Below are 18,605 nucleotides of genomic sequence, written 5' to 3'. Positions count from 1 at the left end.
TGACACCAATACATTATTAAATCATTTCTGTAGTTAGTGGATAGATTTTTTCTGAAGGTAGTGGCAGGTTGCTTCTCCGGTCCAACTGCTTGTATGTCTAGGGGATGATAGAAGCCTCGGCTCTCTCCTCTGCATGCTTTAGTATTGTTAAAGTCTTCGCACATGTGCGTACTCGCAAGGTGAGCAATCACAGCACGCTGACTGTGACATCCGACCCTACTATAAATGATCACAGCCACTGATATGGGGGTCAGACTATGGGGTTCATACCTACTCAAAAATTAAGCAGTTTTGGACTTTAATAATTTATTACAATTATTTAAAAGCATTGTTGCACGTTTTTACATCTTGTACCATCTTTACAACCAAGCATCTAATATAATATCCACAGATCTCATCATGTTTTCTGCCACTTTAAGTAGGGAAAGACCATGTAGGCTGCAATGCTACATAGGCAGTTTGTGACACGAGTGAGCAACGAAGAGGATGTGTCTGGGGCACAAAGGCAGATTTCAGTGTCTTCCGCATACAGATTATACTGAAACCCACATGACTTAAGGAACCTATAGGTGATGTATAAACTGAAAAAGAACAGGACCTAGAACTAGTAGCCAATGCAGAGCGCTGTAGGGGGGAGTAGGATGTGCTGGAGAAGACACCAGTAGAGAAGTAAAAACCACAATAGAGATGTGACCCAGGTGTTCATGGATTAAAGTGTTTGGAGCAGAAGTGAATGGTTGATAACATCAGAGGTTATAGTTCTAGAAGGATTAGCAGGGAGAAGTGGCCTTTAGACTTGGAAGTAAGGAGGTTATTTGTCACCTTGTTCATGGAAGTTTCAGTAGAGTTTTAGGGGCAGATTTTATAGGGTCAGGAAAAGAGAATGTGTTTGTGTACAATTTGTTTGAGCAGTTTAGACTTCAGGGAAAGGAGAGAGATTGGGCAGGAGTTGGAGGGGGCTGGATCAAGTGAAGGTTTAAGTATAGGCGGAATTTATGCAAGAAATGACAAACTGTACCAATTTTAAGGGAGAGGTTAAATATGTGTGTGAGGGTGGGAGTGAGACTTAGTGAAAGGGTATGAAACAGTTTAGTAGGGATAGTTTCAAGTGGACAGGTAGTAAGGTGGGGGGTGCGATTTACGGACCACTCGATGCAGCAGAATTGCATGATTTAACAAGTGCATAATAAAAAGACAATGATTTAACAAGTACATAATAAAAAGACAATGATTTCACAAGTGCATAATAAAAAGACAATGATTTAACAAGTGCATAATAAAAAGACAATGATTTCACAAGTACATAATAAAAAGACAATGATTTAACAAGTGCATAATAAAAAGACAATGATTTAACAAGTGCATAATAAAAAGACAATGATTTCACAAGTACATAATAAAAAGACAATGATTTAACAAGTGCATGATAAAAAGACAATGATTTAACAAGTGTATAATAAAAAGACAATGATTTAACAAGTGCATAATAAAAAGACAATGATTTAACACCTTTTCTGGATTTCAAATAAGCAGTAGTTTTTTTTTTCTGACACATTTATTTTTTTTCTCCAATTTTCCGGTGTCCTGTATCATGTGACACATCAGCCAATCACAGACTAGTTTATATCTACCGTATGTGCACATGCTCAGTAGGAGCTTGTTTCCCAGAAAGAACAAATTGACAATGGAAGTAAATTGGAAAGTGTCTTATTAGTGTTTATTGTGACTTGAGTGTCCCTTTAATAAGGCAGAACAGGTGCTGGGCTTGTTTGGAATGAATTGTTAGTGATTTCATTGATGTTATTGTTGAACTGCATGGTGCAGTCTTTTGCTAACAAGAGGTGGTAATGGGAGGAGAGTTTAGGATTAGAGGACAGAGAGGATGTGTTGGAGGTTGTTTTGCTTAGAGAGGAGCGTAGCTTATACTTACGCAGGACGTCTGCTGAGGAGTGAGATTTCCTACAGCATCACCCAGCAGTTTGGGAACAAGTAGATATATGACAGCAACTCACAGATAGCTAGATTACGAGCTTTGCGGTACAGCTAATCCGCTGAAAAATTGGCCATTGCGCGTGGAATGGCCGGGAACGCATATTACGAGTCGCAGTGGTATAGCTATACCGCAAGCATTTTAGCCTGTAATGCAACGTCCATTCCGCACTCAAAAAAATTAGTGCAGTATTTTCATAGCGCCTGTATTACAGGTTGTGCGGTCTGGCAAAAATGCTTGCATTACAGCCATACCGACACGATCCATTCCGCTATCTGAGAGCACAAACTCATAACTAAACTGTTACAAAGTACACTAACACCCATAAACTACCTATTGACCCCTAAACCGCCGCCCTCCCACATCGCAAACAATATATTAAACTTATTAACCATTAATCTGCTGCCCACCCGCATCACAACTATTAAATAAACCTATTAAACCCTAAACCGCCGCTCCCCGACATCACCAACACTAATAAGTTATTAACTCCTAATCCGCCGCTCCCCAACATCGCTGACACCTAAATAAACTTATTAACCCCTAAACCGCCGGCCCCCCACATCTGCCAACCTTATAATAAAGTATTAACCCCTTAACCTCCAGCCCCCCACATCATAACTACTAAACCTATTAACCCCTAAACCGCTCCCCACGTTGCAAAACACTAAATTAAACTATTAACCCCTAAACCTAACACCCCCATAACTTTAAATTAAAATTACAATATAACTATCTTTAAAAAAAATAAAGTTTAAACGTTAAATTAACCTAACATAACTATTCTAATAAAATTAAAAAAAATACCAATTAAAAATGTAAATTAAAAATTTAAAAAAACCTAACACTACGAAAAAATGTATAAAATCTAAAATTAGAAGAAATAATAAACACTAAATTACGAAAAATAAAAAACGCTAAGATTACAAAAAATAATAAACGAAATTATCAAAAATAAAAACAATTACATCTAATCTAATAGCCCTATAAAAATAAACCCCCCCCCAACCTACAATACCCTACCAATAGCCCTTTAAAGGGCCTTTCTGTAGTGCACTGTCCTAAGTTAAACAGCTCTTTTACCTTAAAAAAATCACTAAGTGCCCCCCTAAAAGTAACCCCCCCCCCCAACCAACCACCCAAAAAAACTAACTCTAAAAAATCCTAAACTATTAAACTATCCATTGCCCCTAAAGGGGCATTTGTATGGGCATTGCCCTTAAAAGGGCATTCAGCTCTTTTACTGCCTTAAAAGGGCATTCAGCTCTTTTACAAGTGCCCAAAGCCCTAATCTAAAAAAAAAAAACACCCGAGAAAAAACAAACAACCTAACACTAAACCCATAAAATCTACTCACGTTTCCTGAAGTCCGGACAACTATCTTCATCCCGGAGGCGCAGAGCAGGGCTATCCTGGATGGCGAAGACATCCTGCGTGGAGCGTCCTCTTCATACGGTCACCGCCGTACACTGAAGTTAAATGCAAGATAGCCTTTTTAAAATGACGTACCTTGCATTCCTATTGGCTGATTTAATTCTTCAAATTCAAATCAGCCAATAGGATGAAAGCTTCTGAAATCCTATTGGCTGTTCAAAACAGCCAGTAGGATGAGAGCTCCTGAAATCCTATTGGCTGTTCAAAACAGCCAGTAGGATGAGAGCTCCTGAAATCCTATTGGCTTATTTAGGGGCAATGGGTATTTTAGGATTTTTTAGAGTTAGGTTTTTATTTGGGGGGTTGGTTGAGTGTGGGGAGGTTTACTTTTAGGGGGGGGCTTAGTAATTTTTAAGGTAAAAGAGCTGTTTAACTTAGGGCAATGCTTTACAAAAGGCCCTTTTAAGGGCTATTGGTAGTTTATTGTAGGCTAGGGGAGTTTTTATTTTGGGGGGGCTTTTTTATTTTTATAGGGCTATTAGATTAGGTGTAATTTTTTTTTTTTTTGGTAATTTTGTTTATTATTTTCAGTAATCTTAGAGTTTTTTTATTTTCTTCTACAAGATATGACGAGTCCACGGATTTCATCCTTACTTGTGGGATTTATCCTCCCGCTAATAGGAAGTGGCAAAGAGCACAACAGCAGAGCTGTATATATAGCTCCTTCCTTCCCTCCACCTCCAGTCGTTCTCCTTGCCTGTGTTAGTAATAGGAAGAGGTAAAGTTAGGTGTTAGTTTAGATTCTTCAATCAAGAAGTTTTTTATTTTAAAATGGTGCCAGTGAGTACTATTTTTACCCTGTCCGGTCTCAGGGGGAAATCGTCAGTCTATTGCTTCCCAAGAGGAGTGGAGACATCTTATTTTCTGCCCTGATGTTGATGATCTTAGCAAACATCCATGATGGTTCCCACAGCACAGCTGAAGGTAGTGTAAGAAAATCTTCAGTGTGGAGAACGGTGTCTTGCTACAAGCAGCATTGAGGTATGTTCAGTCTTTTGTTTTCTGGGGAGACTTGATGTATCAGAACAGGCTGACATTGTCCCCTATATGACATTGTCCCCTATATGGGGAAGGGTAAGCAGTATGCACTAATGAAAAAGAAATGGTGTACCTGACATACCTTTATTTTATTTATTTTATTTGCCTAAAGTATGTAAGGATCTTGGTGGCTTATCTTGGGCTGGACGCTGGGAGATGCGGTTTTGCTTTAGGGCGGTTTATTTTATTTCAGGCTGCAGGACTCAGTGTTACGTTTTTGTCTGCATTAGAGGGCACATGGCATATATTTTTTATTTCAACATTCGTGTTGTTTGTACTGCGACCCATGCGGGTCTTAGTCAGGATTAGAGTACGCCCACGGTGGGGGGGGCATAATTTTGCACGCTCAGTCGCGCAGTTTTCATCCGGATCGCATAGCAAGCAGAGGCCTAAGTTGTCTACTACCCTATCGATAAGTCCTTCCACGCTATATCCGCTACATCAAGTCCATTCCGGGGGCAGGTAGGCGTGGTGCAGGGGCCAATTTTTAAATAGTTAATAAAATCCTGTTTCTAATTGACATATATTGTACTTTTGCATATCTAGCAAGTGGATGCAATATTAAGGGAGTATTTTGGGCACTTTAAAATAGTTTTTTTCTGGCCAAAAAGCGTTTTTGCAGTTTTTCAGTAAAATAATTGCGCTTTTAAAATTTAAAGGCGCAGTACAGTTTTTCTTTGGGCTTAATTTTTTTCGCATTTAATTCAGAGCTCAATATTTAGCAAGGTACGACTATTATCAGTATTGCTAGTCTGTTTAACATGTCAGACACTGAGGAGGAAACTCCTTGCTCTATGTGTTTAGGTGCCACTGTGGAACCCCCTCTGATTTTTTGTCCCTCGTATACTGAGAGGGCCTTACAATGTAAAGCACAAATTTTATGTAAGGAAAATGTATGTAAAGATGATTCTCAGTCTGAGGGGAATCAGGGTATACCGCCAACTTCTCCCCAAGCGTCACAACCTTTAACGCCCACCCAAGCGACGCCTGGTTCTTCAACCGCGTCTAATTCTTTTACTATGCAGGATATGGCTGCAGTTATGTCAACTACCCTTACAGAGGTATTATCTAAGTTGCCAGTGTTACAGGGTAAACGCAGTAGGACAGAGGTCAATGTGAATGCTGAACACTCTGATGCGTTGTTAGCTATTTCCGATGTACCCTCACATGGATCTGAATTGGGGGTTAGGGAACTTCTATCTGAGGGAGAACTTTCCGATTCGGGAAGTGCGTTACCTCAGAAGGACTCGGACGTCATGTCCTTTAAATTTAAGCTTGAGCACCTCCGTCTTTTACTTAGGGAGGTTTTAGCGACTCTGGATGATTGTGACCCTATTGTGGTACCACCAGAGAAATTGTGTAAGATGGACAAATACTTAGAGGTACCTGCTTACACTGACGTTTTTCTGGTTCCTAAGAGAATTTCGGAGATTATTAAGAGGGAATGGGACAGACCGGGTATCCCGTTCGCACCCTCTCCTAATTTCAAGAAAATGTATCCTATTTCTGACACTGTTCGGGACTCCTGGCAAACAGTCCCTAAGGTGGAAGGAGCTATATCTACCCTGGCTAAGCGTACAACTATTCCTATTGAGGACAGTTGTGCTTTCAAAGACCCTATGGTTAAGAAATTGGAGGGTCTTCTAAAGAAATTGTTTATGCCTCAGGGTTTCCTCTTGCAACCAACGGCATGCATTGTACCAGTTACCACTGCGGCAGCCTTCTGGTTTGAGGCCTTAGAAGAGTCTCTTAAGACTGAGACTCCTTTAGAGGATATTTTAGATAGAATTAAGGCTCTCAAGCTGGCTAATTCTTTTATCACAGATGCCGCCTTTCAAATTGCTAAATTGGCGGCTAAGAATGCTGGATTTGCCATTTTAGCGCATAGAGCGTTATGGTTAAAATCTTGGTCTGCTGATGTGTCATCTAAGTCAAAGCTTTTGGCTATTCCTTTCAAGGGTAAGACCCTATTCGGGCCTGACTTGAAGGAAATCATTTCTGACATCACTGGAGGTAAGGGTCATCTCCTACCTCAGGACAAGTCTGTTAAATTGAGGGGTAAACAGAATAATTTTCGTTCCTTTCGTAACTTTAAAGGAGTACCCTCTTCTTCCTCTTCCTCCACAAAACAGGAAGGGAATTTTGCTCAGGCCAAGTCCGTCTGGAGACCCAACCAGGCTTGGAACAAGGGTAAACAACCCAAGAAGCCCGCTGCTACTACCAAGACAGCATGAAGGGGCGGCCCCCGATCTGGGACTGGATCTAGTAGGGGGCAGACTTTTGCCAGGCTTGGGAAAGAGATTTAAAATGAACAAAAGAAGACAGCGCCTCATAGTGCAGGTAAGTTTCATAAGCTGGGGTCACAAAGAGAGACAAACGGTTGTAGGTATACTCACAAGAGCACTGTTATATAAAGAAGTGCGAATAGGCAGGCTGACATTCAACAGCAGTCAGTACGCTGGAACGGATGGCATCCAAACTTCAAAGGCGCAGCTGTGGGCTCTCCTCCGCACGCAGAAGGGGATCGTCTGGATCAGCACTGTGTTGGAAAGAGCAGCTTTCACTGCATACAGCATCCACTTGAGGCTGATAATCGCCAATGATATCCCAACAGTAGTAAAAGCTGTGTTTTGGAAAGAAACCCAGCAGTTCTTGTTATAGGTGCAAAGAGAATTCTGGCTGCATCCTCTTCTGAAAACGATACAATTCCTGTCTGGGCTCTTTGGGCTTGTGTATTCGGGTCCTCACCTGTGGTCTGTTCCTGTAAGGGATCAGGTAGTTGATGTGATGCTTCAGCAGGTGTGGAAGGTTGACTCATGCGTCTTCACGCTGCCACTCTAGACCACGTGTCTCTGCCCTGTTGGCATCGCTCACAACCATCTTTGGGACTTTTCATGATAAGCATGATAAAACTTTTTTTCTTTTTATATAGATATTGAATCCAAATGTCACTAACCTTAATTTGAGCAAAAATGTTGGGCCTTTTATCTGGTTATCACATTTTTACATCTTTAATATATTTTTGTTATATTTTTGCTTTTTCACTCACACACAATTACTGTTGTCCTATATCATAGAGACAAAATTAGCTATTTTGGCCAAATAACGGGTTTTTTGGAGCTATCTGGCGCACTCTATTACTATACTTTTGTATAGTTTTTCTATCTCTTGGGCAAGAGATGTTCAGGATCCCTGGGCACTGGGAATCGTGACCCACGGGTATCAACTGGAATTCAAATATTTTCTCCTAAGAGGGAGATTTCTTCTTTCACGATTGTCTGTAGACCAGATAAAAAGAGAGGTGTTCTTACGTTGTGTAAAAGACCTCTCTACTATGGGAGTAATTTGTCCCGTTCCAAGACTAGAACAGGGGCAGGGGTTTTACTCAAATCTTTTAGTGGTTCCCAAAAAAGAGGGAACGTTCAGACCCATTTTAGATCTCAAGAGTCTAAACAAGTTTCTCAGAGTCCCATCTTTCAAGATGGAGACCATTCGAACAATTTTACCAATGATCCAGGAGGGTCAATATATGACTACCGTGGACTTGAAGGATGCATACTTTCATATTCCTATCCACAAGGATCATCATCAGTACCTAAGGTTTGCCTTCCTGGACAAACATTTTCAGTTTGTGGCTCTTCCCTTTGGGTTGGCCACAGCACCCAGAATCTTCACGAAGGTTCTAGGGTCCCTTCTGGCTGTTCTCAGGCCGCGGGGCATAGCATTGGCGCCTTATCTGGACGATATTCTGATTCAGGCATCGACTTATCATCTAACAAAATCTCATACAGACACAGTGTTGTCCTTTCTGAGAACTCACGGATGGAAGGTGAATCTAGAAAAAAGTTCACTAATTCCACAGACGAAGGTTCCCTTCTTGGGAACTCTGATAGATTCTATAGCCATGAAGATTTTTCTGACAGAGGTCAGAAAGTCAAAGATTCTAAATACATGCCAAGTCCTTCAGTCCAATCCACGGCCATCAGTGGCTCAGTGCATGGAGGTAATTGGATTGATGGTGGCGGCAATGGACATCATTCCGTTTGCTCGATTTCATCTCAGACCACTGCAACTGTGCATGCTCGGACAGTGGAAAGGGGATTATGCAAATTTATCTCCTCAGATAAATCTGGACCAGGAGACCAGAGACTCTCTTCTTTGGTGGTTGTCGCCGGATCATCTGTCCCAAGGGACGTGTTTCCGCAGACCCTCATGGGTGATAGTGACAACGGACGCCAGTCTACTAGGCTGGGGTGCAGTCTGGAATTCCCTGAAGGCTCATGGTGTATGGACTCAGGTGGAGTCTCTACTTCCAATCAATATTCTGGAATTGAGAGCAATATTCAATGCGCTTCAGGCGTGGCCTGAGTTGGCTTCGGCCAAATTCATCAGATTCCAGTCGGACAACATCACGACTGTGGCTTACATCAATCATCAGGGAGGAACGAGGAGTTCCTTAGCAATGACAGAAGTATCCAAGATAATTCGATGGGCGTAGGCCCACTCTTGTTATCTGTCCGCAATCTACATCCCAGGAGTGGACAACTGGGAAGCGGACTTTTTAAGCCGACAGGCTTTTCATCCGGGGGAGTGGGAACTGCCTCACTGATTCTCCGATGGGGCAGACCGGAATTGGATCTGATGGCGTCTCAACAGAATGCCAAGCTTCCAAGATACGGATTCCAGGTCCAGGGATCCTCAGGCCGAACTGATAGATGCCTTGGCAGACCTAGCTTATGTGTTTCCACCGTTTCCTCTCCTTCCCCGGGTGATTGCTCGGATCAAACAGGAGAGAGCTTTTGTAATTCTAATTGCGCCTGCGTGGCCACGCAGGACTTGGTATGCAGATCTAGTGGACATGTCCTCTCTGCCTCCGTGGAAACTTCCAGTGAGGCAGGACCTTCTCATTCAAGGTCCTTTCCAACATCCAAATCTAATTTCTCTGCAGCTGACTGCTTGGAGATTGAACGCTTGATTTTATCGAAGCGGGATTCTCTGATTCGGTCATCAATACTTTGATTCAGGCACGTAAGCCTGTCACTAGAAAGATCTATCATAAGATATGGCGTAAATATCTTTCTTGGTGTGAATCCAAGGGCTACTCATGGAGTAAAGTTAGGATTCCCAGGATTCTGTCCTTTCTCCAAGAAGGATTGGAGAAAGGGTTATCAGCGAGTTCCTTAAAGGGACAAATTTCTGCTTTGTCAATTTTGCTACACAAACGTTTGGCAGATGTTCCAGACGTTCAGTCTTTTTGTCAGGCTCTAACCAGAATTAAGCCTGTGTTTAGACCAATTGCTCCACCCTTGAGTTTGAATTTAGTTCTTAATGTTCTTCAAGGGGTTCCGTTTGAACCCATGCATTCAATAGATATTAAGTTGTTGCTTGATCACAAGTCTCCTTTATGCGCTTAGTTTTAGAAGGTGTCCGGTAAATGAGGAGCTGTGTGTGCATATGAAACATTAATAACCTTTACTAGCGATATTTGTGTTCACACAAGTGTATTGCAAAAATGATTCAATAAAAAACTGAAATACACTCATGCATAGTTTATTTTTTAGTTGTATACCTTTTTTATTGTGTGTGGGTATAGAATGAGAGAACTAAGCATTTATTTTTACCTCCTCGCAGTTATATTGTTTGCTCTTGTGACTTTTTTTTTGTTACTGAAGCACAGATTTCTTTCTAATGACACGGTGAGTCCACGGATCATCATTAATTACTGTTGGGAATATCACTCCTGGCCAGCAGGAGGAGGCAAAGAGCACCACAGCAGAGCTGTTAAGTATCACTTCCCTTCCCATAAACCTCAGTCATTTTCTTTGCCTATAGTGCATGGAGGAAGTAAAGTTTAGGTGAATCTGGAAATAATTTTCTTCCCTATCTGTGATCGTCTTTTTGATGGACTCCCTGGGGACTTAAATATTTCTCCGGGGAGCGAGTCAGAGTTTTTTAGCCATGAAGGTGCCTCTGATTTTTCAGTGGGCTGAGGCTCACATTTGCTGTCTGTCGGTCATCTACTTTCCGCGAGTGGAATTTCATCCCGGGGAGTGGGAAATTCATCCGGAGTAGTTCTCCAGCTCTTCTCTCAAAGGAGGGGTGCCGGAATGTGATCTGATTTTCATCTTGGCAGAATGCCAAGCTTCCTAGGTTGGTCGCAGGTCTTTAGGTCCACGGGCTGCTTTAATAGACATTCTGGCGGTCCTTGGGATTCAGACTAAGTTTCCTAATTTCTTCCGTTTGCTCTCTTTCCACGAGTCATTGCTCGTATCTCGATGGAGAGAGTGTTGGTGGTTCCTCTGGTTTAGCATAGCTGGGAAACCAAAGGTCGGGAGTTTGAATCCACTCACAGGCGGTCCTTTGTGTTGTGTTTTTTTCGGCTGCCATTGGAGTTTAGAGAGCTCTTTATTCCATTAGCCTCTGCGTGGTCTCACTGGCTCTGGTTTGCAGATCTAGTGGAGATGTAATTTTTCCCTGTGGAAATCTGTGTCTTGGAAGGACCTTATGACATTCAACCTTTCATCCAGTCTCATTTCTCTAATGCTGACTGTTTGTGATTGAACGCTTGGTTCTGTATAAGTGTGGTTTGTCATTGGACGATGCTTCCGACTCGAAAGCCTGCTCCTAGAAAGGTTTTTCCGTAAGATATGGCGTATATATCTTACTGGTGGGTATCCAAGGGTTTCTCTTGGAGTAGGATCAGGATTCTTGGATTTTGTCTTTTCTTCAGGAAGGCCTGGAGAAAAGGTTTTTGTCAGTTTGTGTCTTGAAGGGTCAGAATCCTGCATTATTTTTTTCTATATAGGTGTTTGGCGGACGTACAAGATGTGCTATCTTGGCGTCAAGCCTTGTTCAGAGTCAGGCCTGTTTTTAATTCAATTGCTCCACCTTGGAGTCTTAACCTTGTTCTTAAGGTTTTACAGCAGGCTCCGTTTGAAGCCTATGCTTTCCATACATATTAAGTTTCTATCTTGGAAGGTTCTGCTTTTTACTGCTATTTCTGATGTTTGGAGAGTTTTAGGGCGTTCAGGAAACGCTCAGCTTTGTGGGTGATTCTCTTTTATTCATGTTTCATTCGGATAACTCAGTTCTCCGTACCAAGGTTGGTTTTCTTCCTAGGGTAGTTTCGGACAGGAATATTAATCAGGAGATTGTTGTGCCTTCCCTCTGTCCTAATCCTTCTTCTCATTATGATCGTTATTTCACAACTTAGATGTTGTGTGCGCTCTTATGTTTTCTTGCAGACGATGATGGATTTTCTCCAACATAGGTGTGTCCGGTCCACGGCGTCATCCTTACTTGTGGGATATTCTCCTCCCCAACAGGAAATGGCAAAGAGCCCAGCAAAGCTGGTCACATGATCCCTCCTAGGCTCCGCCTTCCCCAGTCATTCTCTTTGCCGTTGTACAGGCAACATCTCCACGGAGATGGCTTAGAGTTTTTTGGTGTTTAACTGTAGTTTTTATTATTCAATCAAGAGTTTGTTATTTTAAAATAGTGCTGGTATGTACTATTTACTCTGAAACAGAAAGGTGATGAAGATTTCTGTTTGTAAGAGGAAAATGATTTTAGCAACCGTTACTAAAATCGATGGCTGTTTCCACACAGGACTGTTGAGAGGAATTAACTTCAGTTGGGGGAAACAGTGAGCAGACTTTTGCTGCTTGAGGTATGACACATTTCTAACAAGACGATGTAATGCTGGAAGCTGTCATTTTCCCTATGGGATCCGGTAAGCCATTTTTATTACATAAGAAAAAAAGGGCTTCACAAGGGCTTTTAAGACTGTAGACATTTTCTGGGCTAAAACGATTGATATATAAGCATATTTTAATACTTCATAGCTTTGAGGAATTATTTTATTCTTGGGAATTATGTAAAATAACCGGCAGGCACTGTATTGGACACCTTATCCTCTAGGGGCTTTCCCTAATCATAGGCAGAGCCTCATTTTCGCGCCTCTATTGCGCACTTGTTTTTGGGAAGCATGACATGCAGATGCATGTGTGAGGAGCTCTGATACACAGAAAAGACTTTCTGAAGGCGTCATTTGGTATCGTATTCCCCTTTGGGCTTGGTTGGGTCTCAGCAAAGCAGATACCAGGGACTGTAAAGGGGTTAAATATAAAAACGGCTCCGGTTCCGTTATTTTAAGAGTTAAAGCTTTCAAATTTGGTGTGCAATACTTTTAAGGCTTTAAGACACTGTGGTGAAATTTTGGTGAATTTTGAACAATTCCTTCATACTTTTTCACATTTGCAGTAATAAAGTGTGTTCAGTTTAAAATTTAAAGTGACAGTAACGGTTTTATTTTAAAACGTTTTTTGTACTTTGTTATCAAGTTTATGCCTGTTTAACATGTCTGAACTACCAGATAGACTGTGTTCTGTATGTGGGGAAGCCAAGGTTCCTTCTCATTTAAATAGATGTGATTTATGTGACACAAAATTTAGAGAAAATGATGCCCAAGATGATTCCTCAAGTGAGGGGAGTAAGCATGGTACTGCATCATCCCCTCCTTCGTCTACACCAGTCTTGCCCACACAGGAGGCCCCTAGTACATCTAGTGCGCCAACACTCCTTACTATGCAACAATTAACGGCTGTAATGGATAATTCTATCAAAAACATTTTAGCCAAAATGCCCACTTATCAGCGAAAGCGCGACTGCTCTGTTTTAGAAAATACTGAAGAGCATGAGGACGCTGATGATATTGGTTCTGAAGTGCCCCTACACCAGTCTGAGGGGGCCAGGGAGGTTTTGTCTGAGGGAGAAATTTCAGATTCAGGGAAAATTTCTCAACAAGCTGAACCTGATGTGATTACATTTAAATTTAAATTGGAACATCTCCGCGCCCTGCTTAAGGAGGTGTTATCTACTCTGGATGATTGTGAGAATTTGGTCATTCCAGAGAAATTATGTAAAATGGACAAGTTCCTAGAGGTCCCGGGGCCCCCCGAAGCTTTTCCTATACCCAAGCGGGTGGCGGACATTGTAAATAAAGAATGGGAAAGGCCCGGCATTCCTTTCGTCCCTCCCCCTATATTTAAGAAATTGTTTCCTATGGTCGACCCCAGAAAGGACTTATGGCAGATAGTCCCCAAGGTCGAGGGGGCGGTTTCTACTCTAAACAAACGCACCACTATACCCATAGAAGATAGTTGTGCTTTCAAAGATCCTATGGATAAAAAATTAGAGGGTTTGCTTAAAAAGATGTTTGTTCAGCAAGGTTACCTTCTACAACAAATTTCATGCATTGTTCCTGTCACTACAGCAGCGTGTTTCTGGTTCGATGAACTAGAAAAGGCGCTCAATAAAGATTCTTCTTATGAGGAGATTTTGGACAGAATTCATGCTCTCAAATTGGCTAACTCTTTCACCCTAGACGCCACTTTGCAATTGGCTAGATTAGCGGCGAAAAATTCTGGGTTTGCTATTGTGGCGCGCAGAGCGCTTTGGCTAAAATCTTGGTCAGCGGATGCGTCTTCCAAGAACAAATTGCTTAACATTCCTTTCAAGGGGAAAACGCTGTTTGGCCCTGACTTGAAAGAGATTATTTCTGATATCACTGGGGGCAAGGGCCACGCCCTTCCTCAGGATAGGTCTTTCAAGGCCAAAAATAAACCTAATTTTCGTCCCTTTCGCAGAAACGGACCAGCCCCAAGTGCTACGTCCTCTAAGCAAGAGGGTAATACTTCTCAAGCCAAGCCAGCCTGGAGGCCAATGCAAGGCTGGAACAAAGGAAAGCAGGCCAAGAAACCTGCCACTGCTACCAAGACAGCATGAGATGTTGGCCCCCGATCCGGGACCGGATCTGGTGGGGGGCAGACTCTCTCTCTTCGCTCAGGCTTGGGCAAGAGATGTTCTGGATCCTTGGGCGCTAGAAATAGTCTCCCAAGGTTATCTTCTGGAATTCAAGGGGCTTCCCCCAAGGGGGAGGTTCCACAGGTCTCAATTGTCTTCAGACCACATAAAAAAACAGGCATTCTTACATTGTGTAGAAGACCTGTTAAAAATGGGAGTGATTCATCCTGTTCCATTAGGAGAACAAGGGATGGGGTTCTACTCCAATCTGTTCGTAGTTCCCAAAAAAGAGGGAACATTCAGACCAATCTTAGATCTCAAGATCCTAAACAAGTTTCTCAAGGTTCCATCGTTCAAAATGGAAACCATTCGAACAATTCTTCCTTCCATCCAGGAAGGTCAATTCATGACCACGGTGGATTTAAAGGATGCGTATCTACATATTCCTATCCACAAGGAACATCATCGGTTCCTAAGGTTCGCATTTCTGGACAAGCATTACCAGTTTGTGGCACTTCCGTTCGGATTAGCCACTGCTCCAAGAATTTTCACAAAGGTACTAGGGTCCCTTCTAGCGGTGCTAAGACCAAGGGGCATTGCAGTAGTACCTTACTTGGACGACATTCTGATTCAAGCGTCGTCCCTTCCACAAGCAAAGGCTCACACGGACATTGTCCTGGCCTTTCTCAGATCTCACGGGTGGAAAGTGAACGTAGAAAAAAGTTCTCTATCTCCGTCAACAAGGGTTCCCTTCTTGGGAACAATAATAGACTCCTTAGAAATGAGGATTTTTCTGACAGAGGCCAGAAAATCAAAACTTCTAAACTCTTGTCAAGTACTTCATTCTGTTCCTCTTCCTTCCATAGCGCAGTGCATGGAAGTAATAGGTTTGATGGTAGCGGCAATGGACATAGTTCCTTTTGCGCGAATTCATCTAAGACCATTACAACTGTGCATGCTCAGTCAGTGGAATGGGGATTATACAGACTTGTCTCCGACGATACAAGTAGATCAGAGGACCAGAGATTCACTCCGTTGGTGGCTGTCCCTGGACAACCTGTCACAGGGGATGAGCTTCCGCAGACCAGAGTGGGTCATTGTCACGACCGACGCCAGTCTGGTGGGCTGGGGCGCGGTCTGGGGACCCCTGAAAGCTCAGGGTCTTTGGTCTCGGGAAGAATCTCTTCTCCCGATAAATATTCTGGAACTGAGAGCGATATTCAATGCTCTCAAGGCTTGGCCTCAGCTAGCAAAGGCCAAATTCATACGGTTTCAATCAGACAACATGACGACTGTTGCGTACATCAACCATCAGGGGGGAACAAGGAGTTCCCTGGCGATGGAAGAAGTGACCAAAATCATTCAATGGGCGGAGACTCACTCCTGCCACTTGTCTGCAATCCACATCCCAGGAGTGGAAAATTGGGAAGCGGATTTTCTGAGTCGTCAGACATTTCATCCGGGGGAGTGGGAACTCCATCCGGAAATCTTTGCCCAAATTACTCAGTTGTGGGGCATTCCAGACATGGATCTGATGGCCTCTCGTCAGAACTTCAAGGTTCCTTGCTACGGGTCCAGATCCAGGGATCCCAAGGCGACTCTAGTAGATGCACTAGTAGCACCTTGGACCTTCAAACTAGCTTATGTATTCCCGCCGTTTCCTCTCATCCCCAGGCTGGTAGCCAGGATCAATCAGGAGAGGGCATCGGTGATCTTGATAGCTCCTGCGTGGCCACGCAGGACTTGGTATGCAGACCTGGTGAATATGTCATCGGCTCCACCATGGAAGCTACCTTTGAGACGGGACCTTCTTGTTCAAGGTCCGTTCGAACATCCGAATCTGGTCTCACTCCAACTGACTGCCTGGAGATTGAACGCTTGATCTTATCAAAGCGAGGGTTCTCAGATTCTGTCATTGATACTCTTGTTCAGGCCAGAAAGCCTGTAACTAGAAAAATCTACCACAAAATATGGAAAAAATATATCTGTTGGTGTGAATCTAAAGGATTCCCTTGGGACAAGATAAAAATTCCTAAGATTCTATCCTTTCTTCAAGAAGGTTTGGAGAAAGGATTATCTGCAAGTTCTTTGAAGGGACAGATTTCTGCTTTATCTGTGTTACTTCACAAAAAGCTGGTAGCTGTGCCAGATGTTCAAGCCTTTGTTCAGGCTCTGGTTAGAATCAAGCCTGTTTACAAACCTTTGACTCCTCCTTGGAGTCTCAATTTAGTTCTTTCAGTTCTTCAGGGGGTTCCGTTTGAACCCTTACATTCCGTTGATATTAAATTATTATCTTGGAAAGTTTTGTTTTTGGTTGCAATTTCTTCTGCTAGAAGAGTTTCAGAATTATCTGCTCTGCAGTGTTCTCCTCCTTATCTGGTGTTCCATGCAGATAAGGTGGTTTTGCGTACTAAACCTGGTTTTCTTCCGAAAGTTGTTTCTAACAAAAACATTAACCAGGAGATAGTCGTGCCTTCTTTGTGTCCGAATCCAGTTTCAAAGAAGGAACGTTTGTTGCACAATTTGGATGTAGTTCGTGCTTTAAAATTCTATTTAGATGCTACAAAGGATTTTAGACAAACATCTTCCTTGTTTGTTGTTTATTCTGGTAAAAGGAGAGGTCAAAAAGCAACTTCTACCTCTCTCTCCTTTTGGCTTAAAAGCATCATCAGATTGGCTTACGAGACTGCCGGACGGCAGCCTCCTGAAAGAATCACAGCTCATTCCACTAGGGCTGTGGCTTCCACATGGGCCTTCAAGAACGAGGCTTCTGTTGATCAGATATGTAAGGCAGCGACTTGGTCTTCACTGCACACTTTTACTAAATTTTACAAATTTGATACTTTTGCTTCTTCTGAGGCTATTTTTGGGAGAAAGGTTTTGCAAGCCGTGGTGCCTTCCATCTAGGTGACCTGATTTGCTCCCTCCCTTCATCCGTGTCCTAAAGCTTTGGTATTGGTTCCCACAAGTAAGGATGACGCCGTGGACCGGACACACCTATGTTGGAGAAAACAGAATTTATGTTTACCTGATAAATTACTTTCTCCAACGGTGTGTCCGGTCCACGGCCCGCCCTGGTTTTTTAATCAGGTCTGATAATTTATTTTCTTTAACTACAGTCACCACGGTATCATATGATTTCTCCTATGCAAATATTCCTCCTTTACGTCGGTCGAATGACTGGGGAAGGCGGAGCCTAGGAGGGATCATGTGACCAGCTTTGCTGGGCTCTTTGCCATTTCCTGTTGGGGAGGAGAATATCCCACAAGTAAGGATGACGCCGTGGACCGGACACACCGTTGGAGAAAGTAATTTATCAGGTAAACATAAATTCTGTTTTTTTCGTCTGTCTTTTGCTTTGATTGTTTCTCTGGGAAACGCAAGGGTCAGAAAGCTTTGGCTTTTTTCTCTTTGGCTGAAGAGTATTATTCGTTTGGCCTATGAGATTACTGGACAGCAACCTCCTGAGAGAATCACAGCTCTTTCCACAAGGGCTGTTTATTCTTCCTGGTCCTTCAAAGATGAGGTTTTTGTGAATCATATTTCAAGGCTGCATTTTGGTCTTCTCTGCATACTTTTCCTAAATTTGATATTGACAGAGTTTTTTTCTTTTGGGAGAAAGGTTCTTCAAGCAGTGGTGCCTTCTGTTTAGGTTACCTATCTTGTCCCTCCCTTATCTGTGTCCTCTAGCTTGGGTATTGATTCCCAACAGTAATTAATGATGATCCGTGGACTCAGTGTCATTAGAAAGAAAACAAAATTTATGCTTACCTGATAAATTGATTTCTTTCTTGGCACGGTGAGTCCACGGCCCTCCCTGTTTTTAAGACAGTTTTTGTTACATAAAACTCAGGCACCTCTGCACCTTGTGTTGCTTCTTTTCTCTCCTTTTCCTTCGGTCGAATGACTGGAGTTTGTGGGAAGGGAAGTGATACTTAACAGCTCTGTTTTGGTGCTCTTTGCCTCCTCCTGCTGGCCAGGAGTGATATTCCCAACAGTAATTAATGATGATCCGTGGACTCACCGTGTGAAGAAATAAAGAAATTTATCAGGTAAGCATAAATTTAGTTTTTCTGAAAAAAAAAAAAACAATTTCAAGTTTTCTTTTAACCCTTAACCCCTCCTGTTATGTATAGGTCTTCCGAAAGCCTCAGACCAGGCCTACATAGAATTTGAGAGCATTGAAGCCATTGTGAAGACCGCAAGCAGGACCAAGTTTTTCATTGAGTTTTACTCTGGCTGCCTAGAAGGTAAGTGATTTCCTGGGGCCGTCCTGTGAACGTATACCTTATGGTCTGGATGTGTCCGGCATACTACAGTATCAGGAGACAAACATGAC

General features: G+C 42.6%; 1 protein-coding gene across 1 annotated transcript in view; it reads left to right on the top strand.

The window, feature by feature from the left end:
* The window catches only part of INPPL1 (inositol polyphosphate phosphatase like 1), a gene marked incomplete in the record, with an annotated part of 449,643 nt that overhangs the window by 334,557 nt on the left and 96,481 nt on the right, over positions 1–18,605 (top strand). The window contains 1 exon segment of the mRNA XM_053708786.1: positions 18,403–18,516. Within this exon segment, the coding sequence (XP_053564761.1) occupies positions 18,403–18,516 (114 nt within the window).

This window comes from Bombina bombina, chromosome 3 (genome assembly GCF_027579735.1).
Source record: "Bombina bombina isolate aBomBom1 chromosome 3, aBomBom1.pri, whole genome shotgun sequence".
Classification (NCBI taxonomy): domain Eukaryota; kingdom Metazoa; phylum Chordata; class Amphibia; order Anura; family Bombinatoridae; genus Bombina; species Bombina bombina.
Note: the sequence above shows the minus strand (reverse complement) of the source record. Positions and strands in the feature narration are given on the sequence as shown.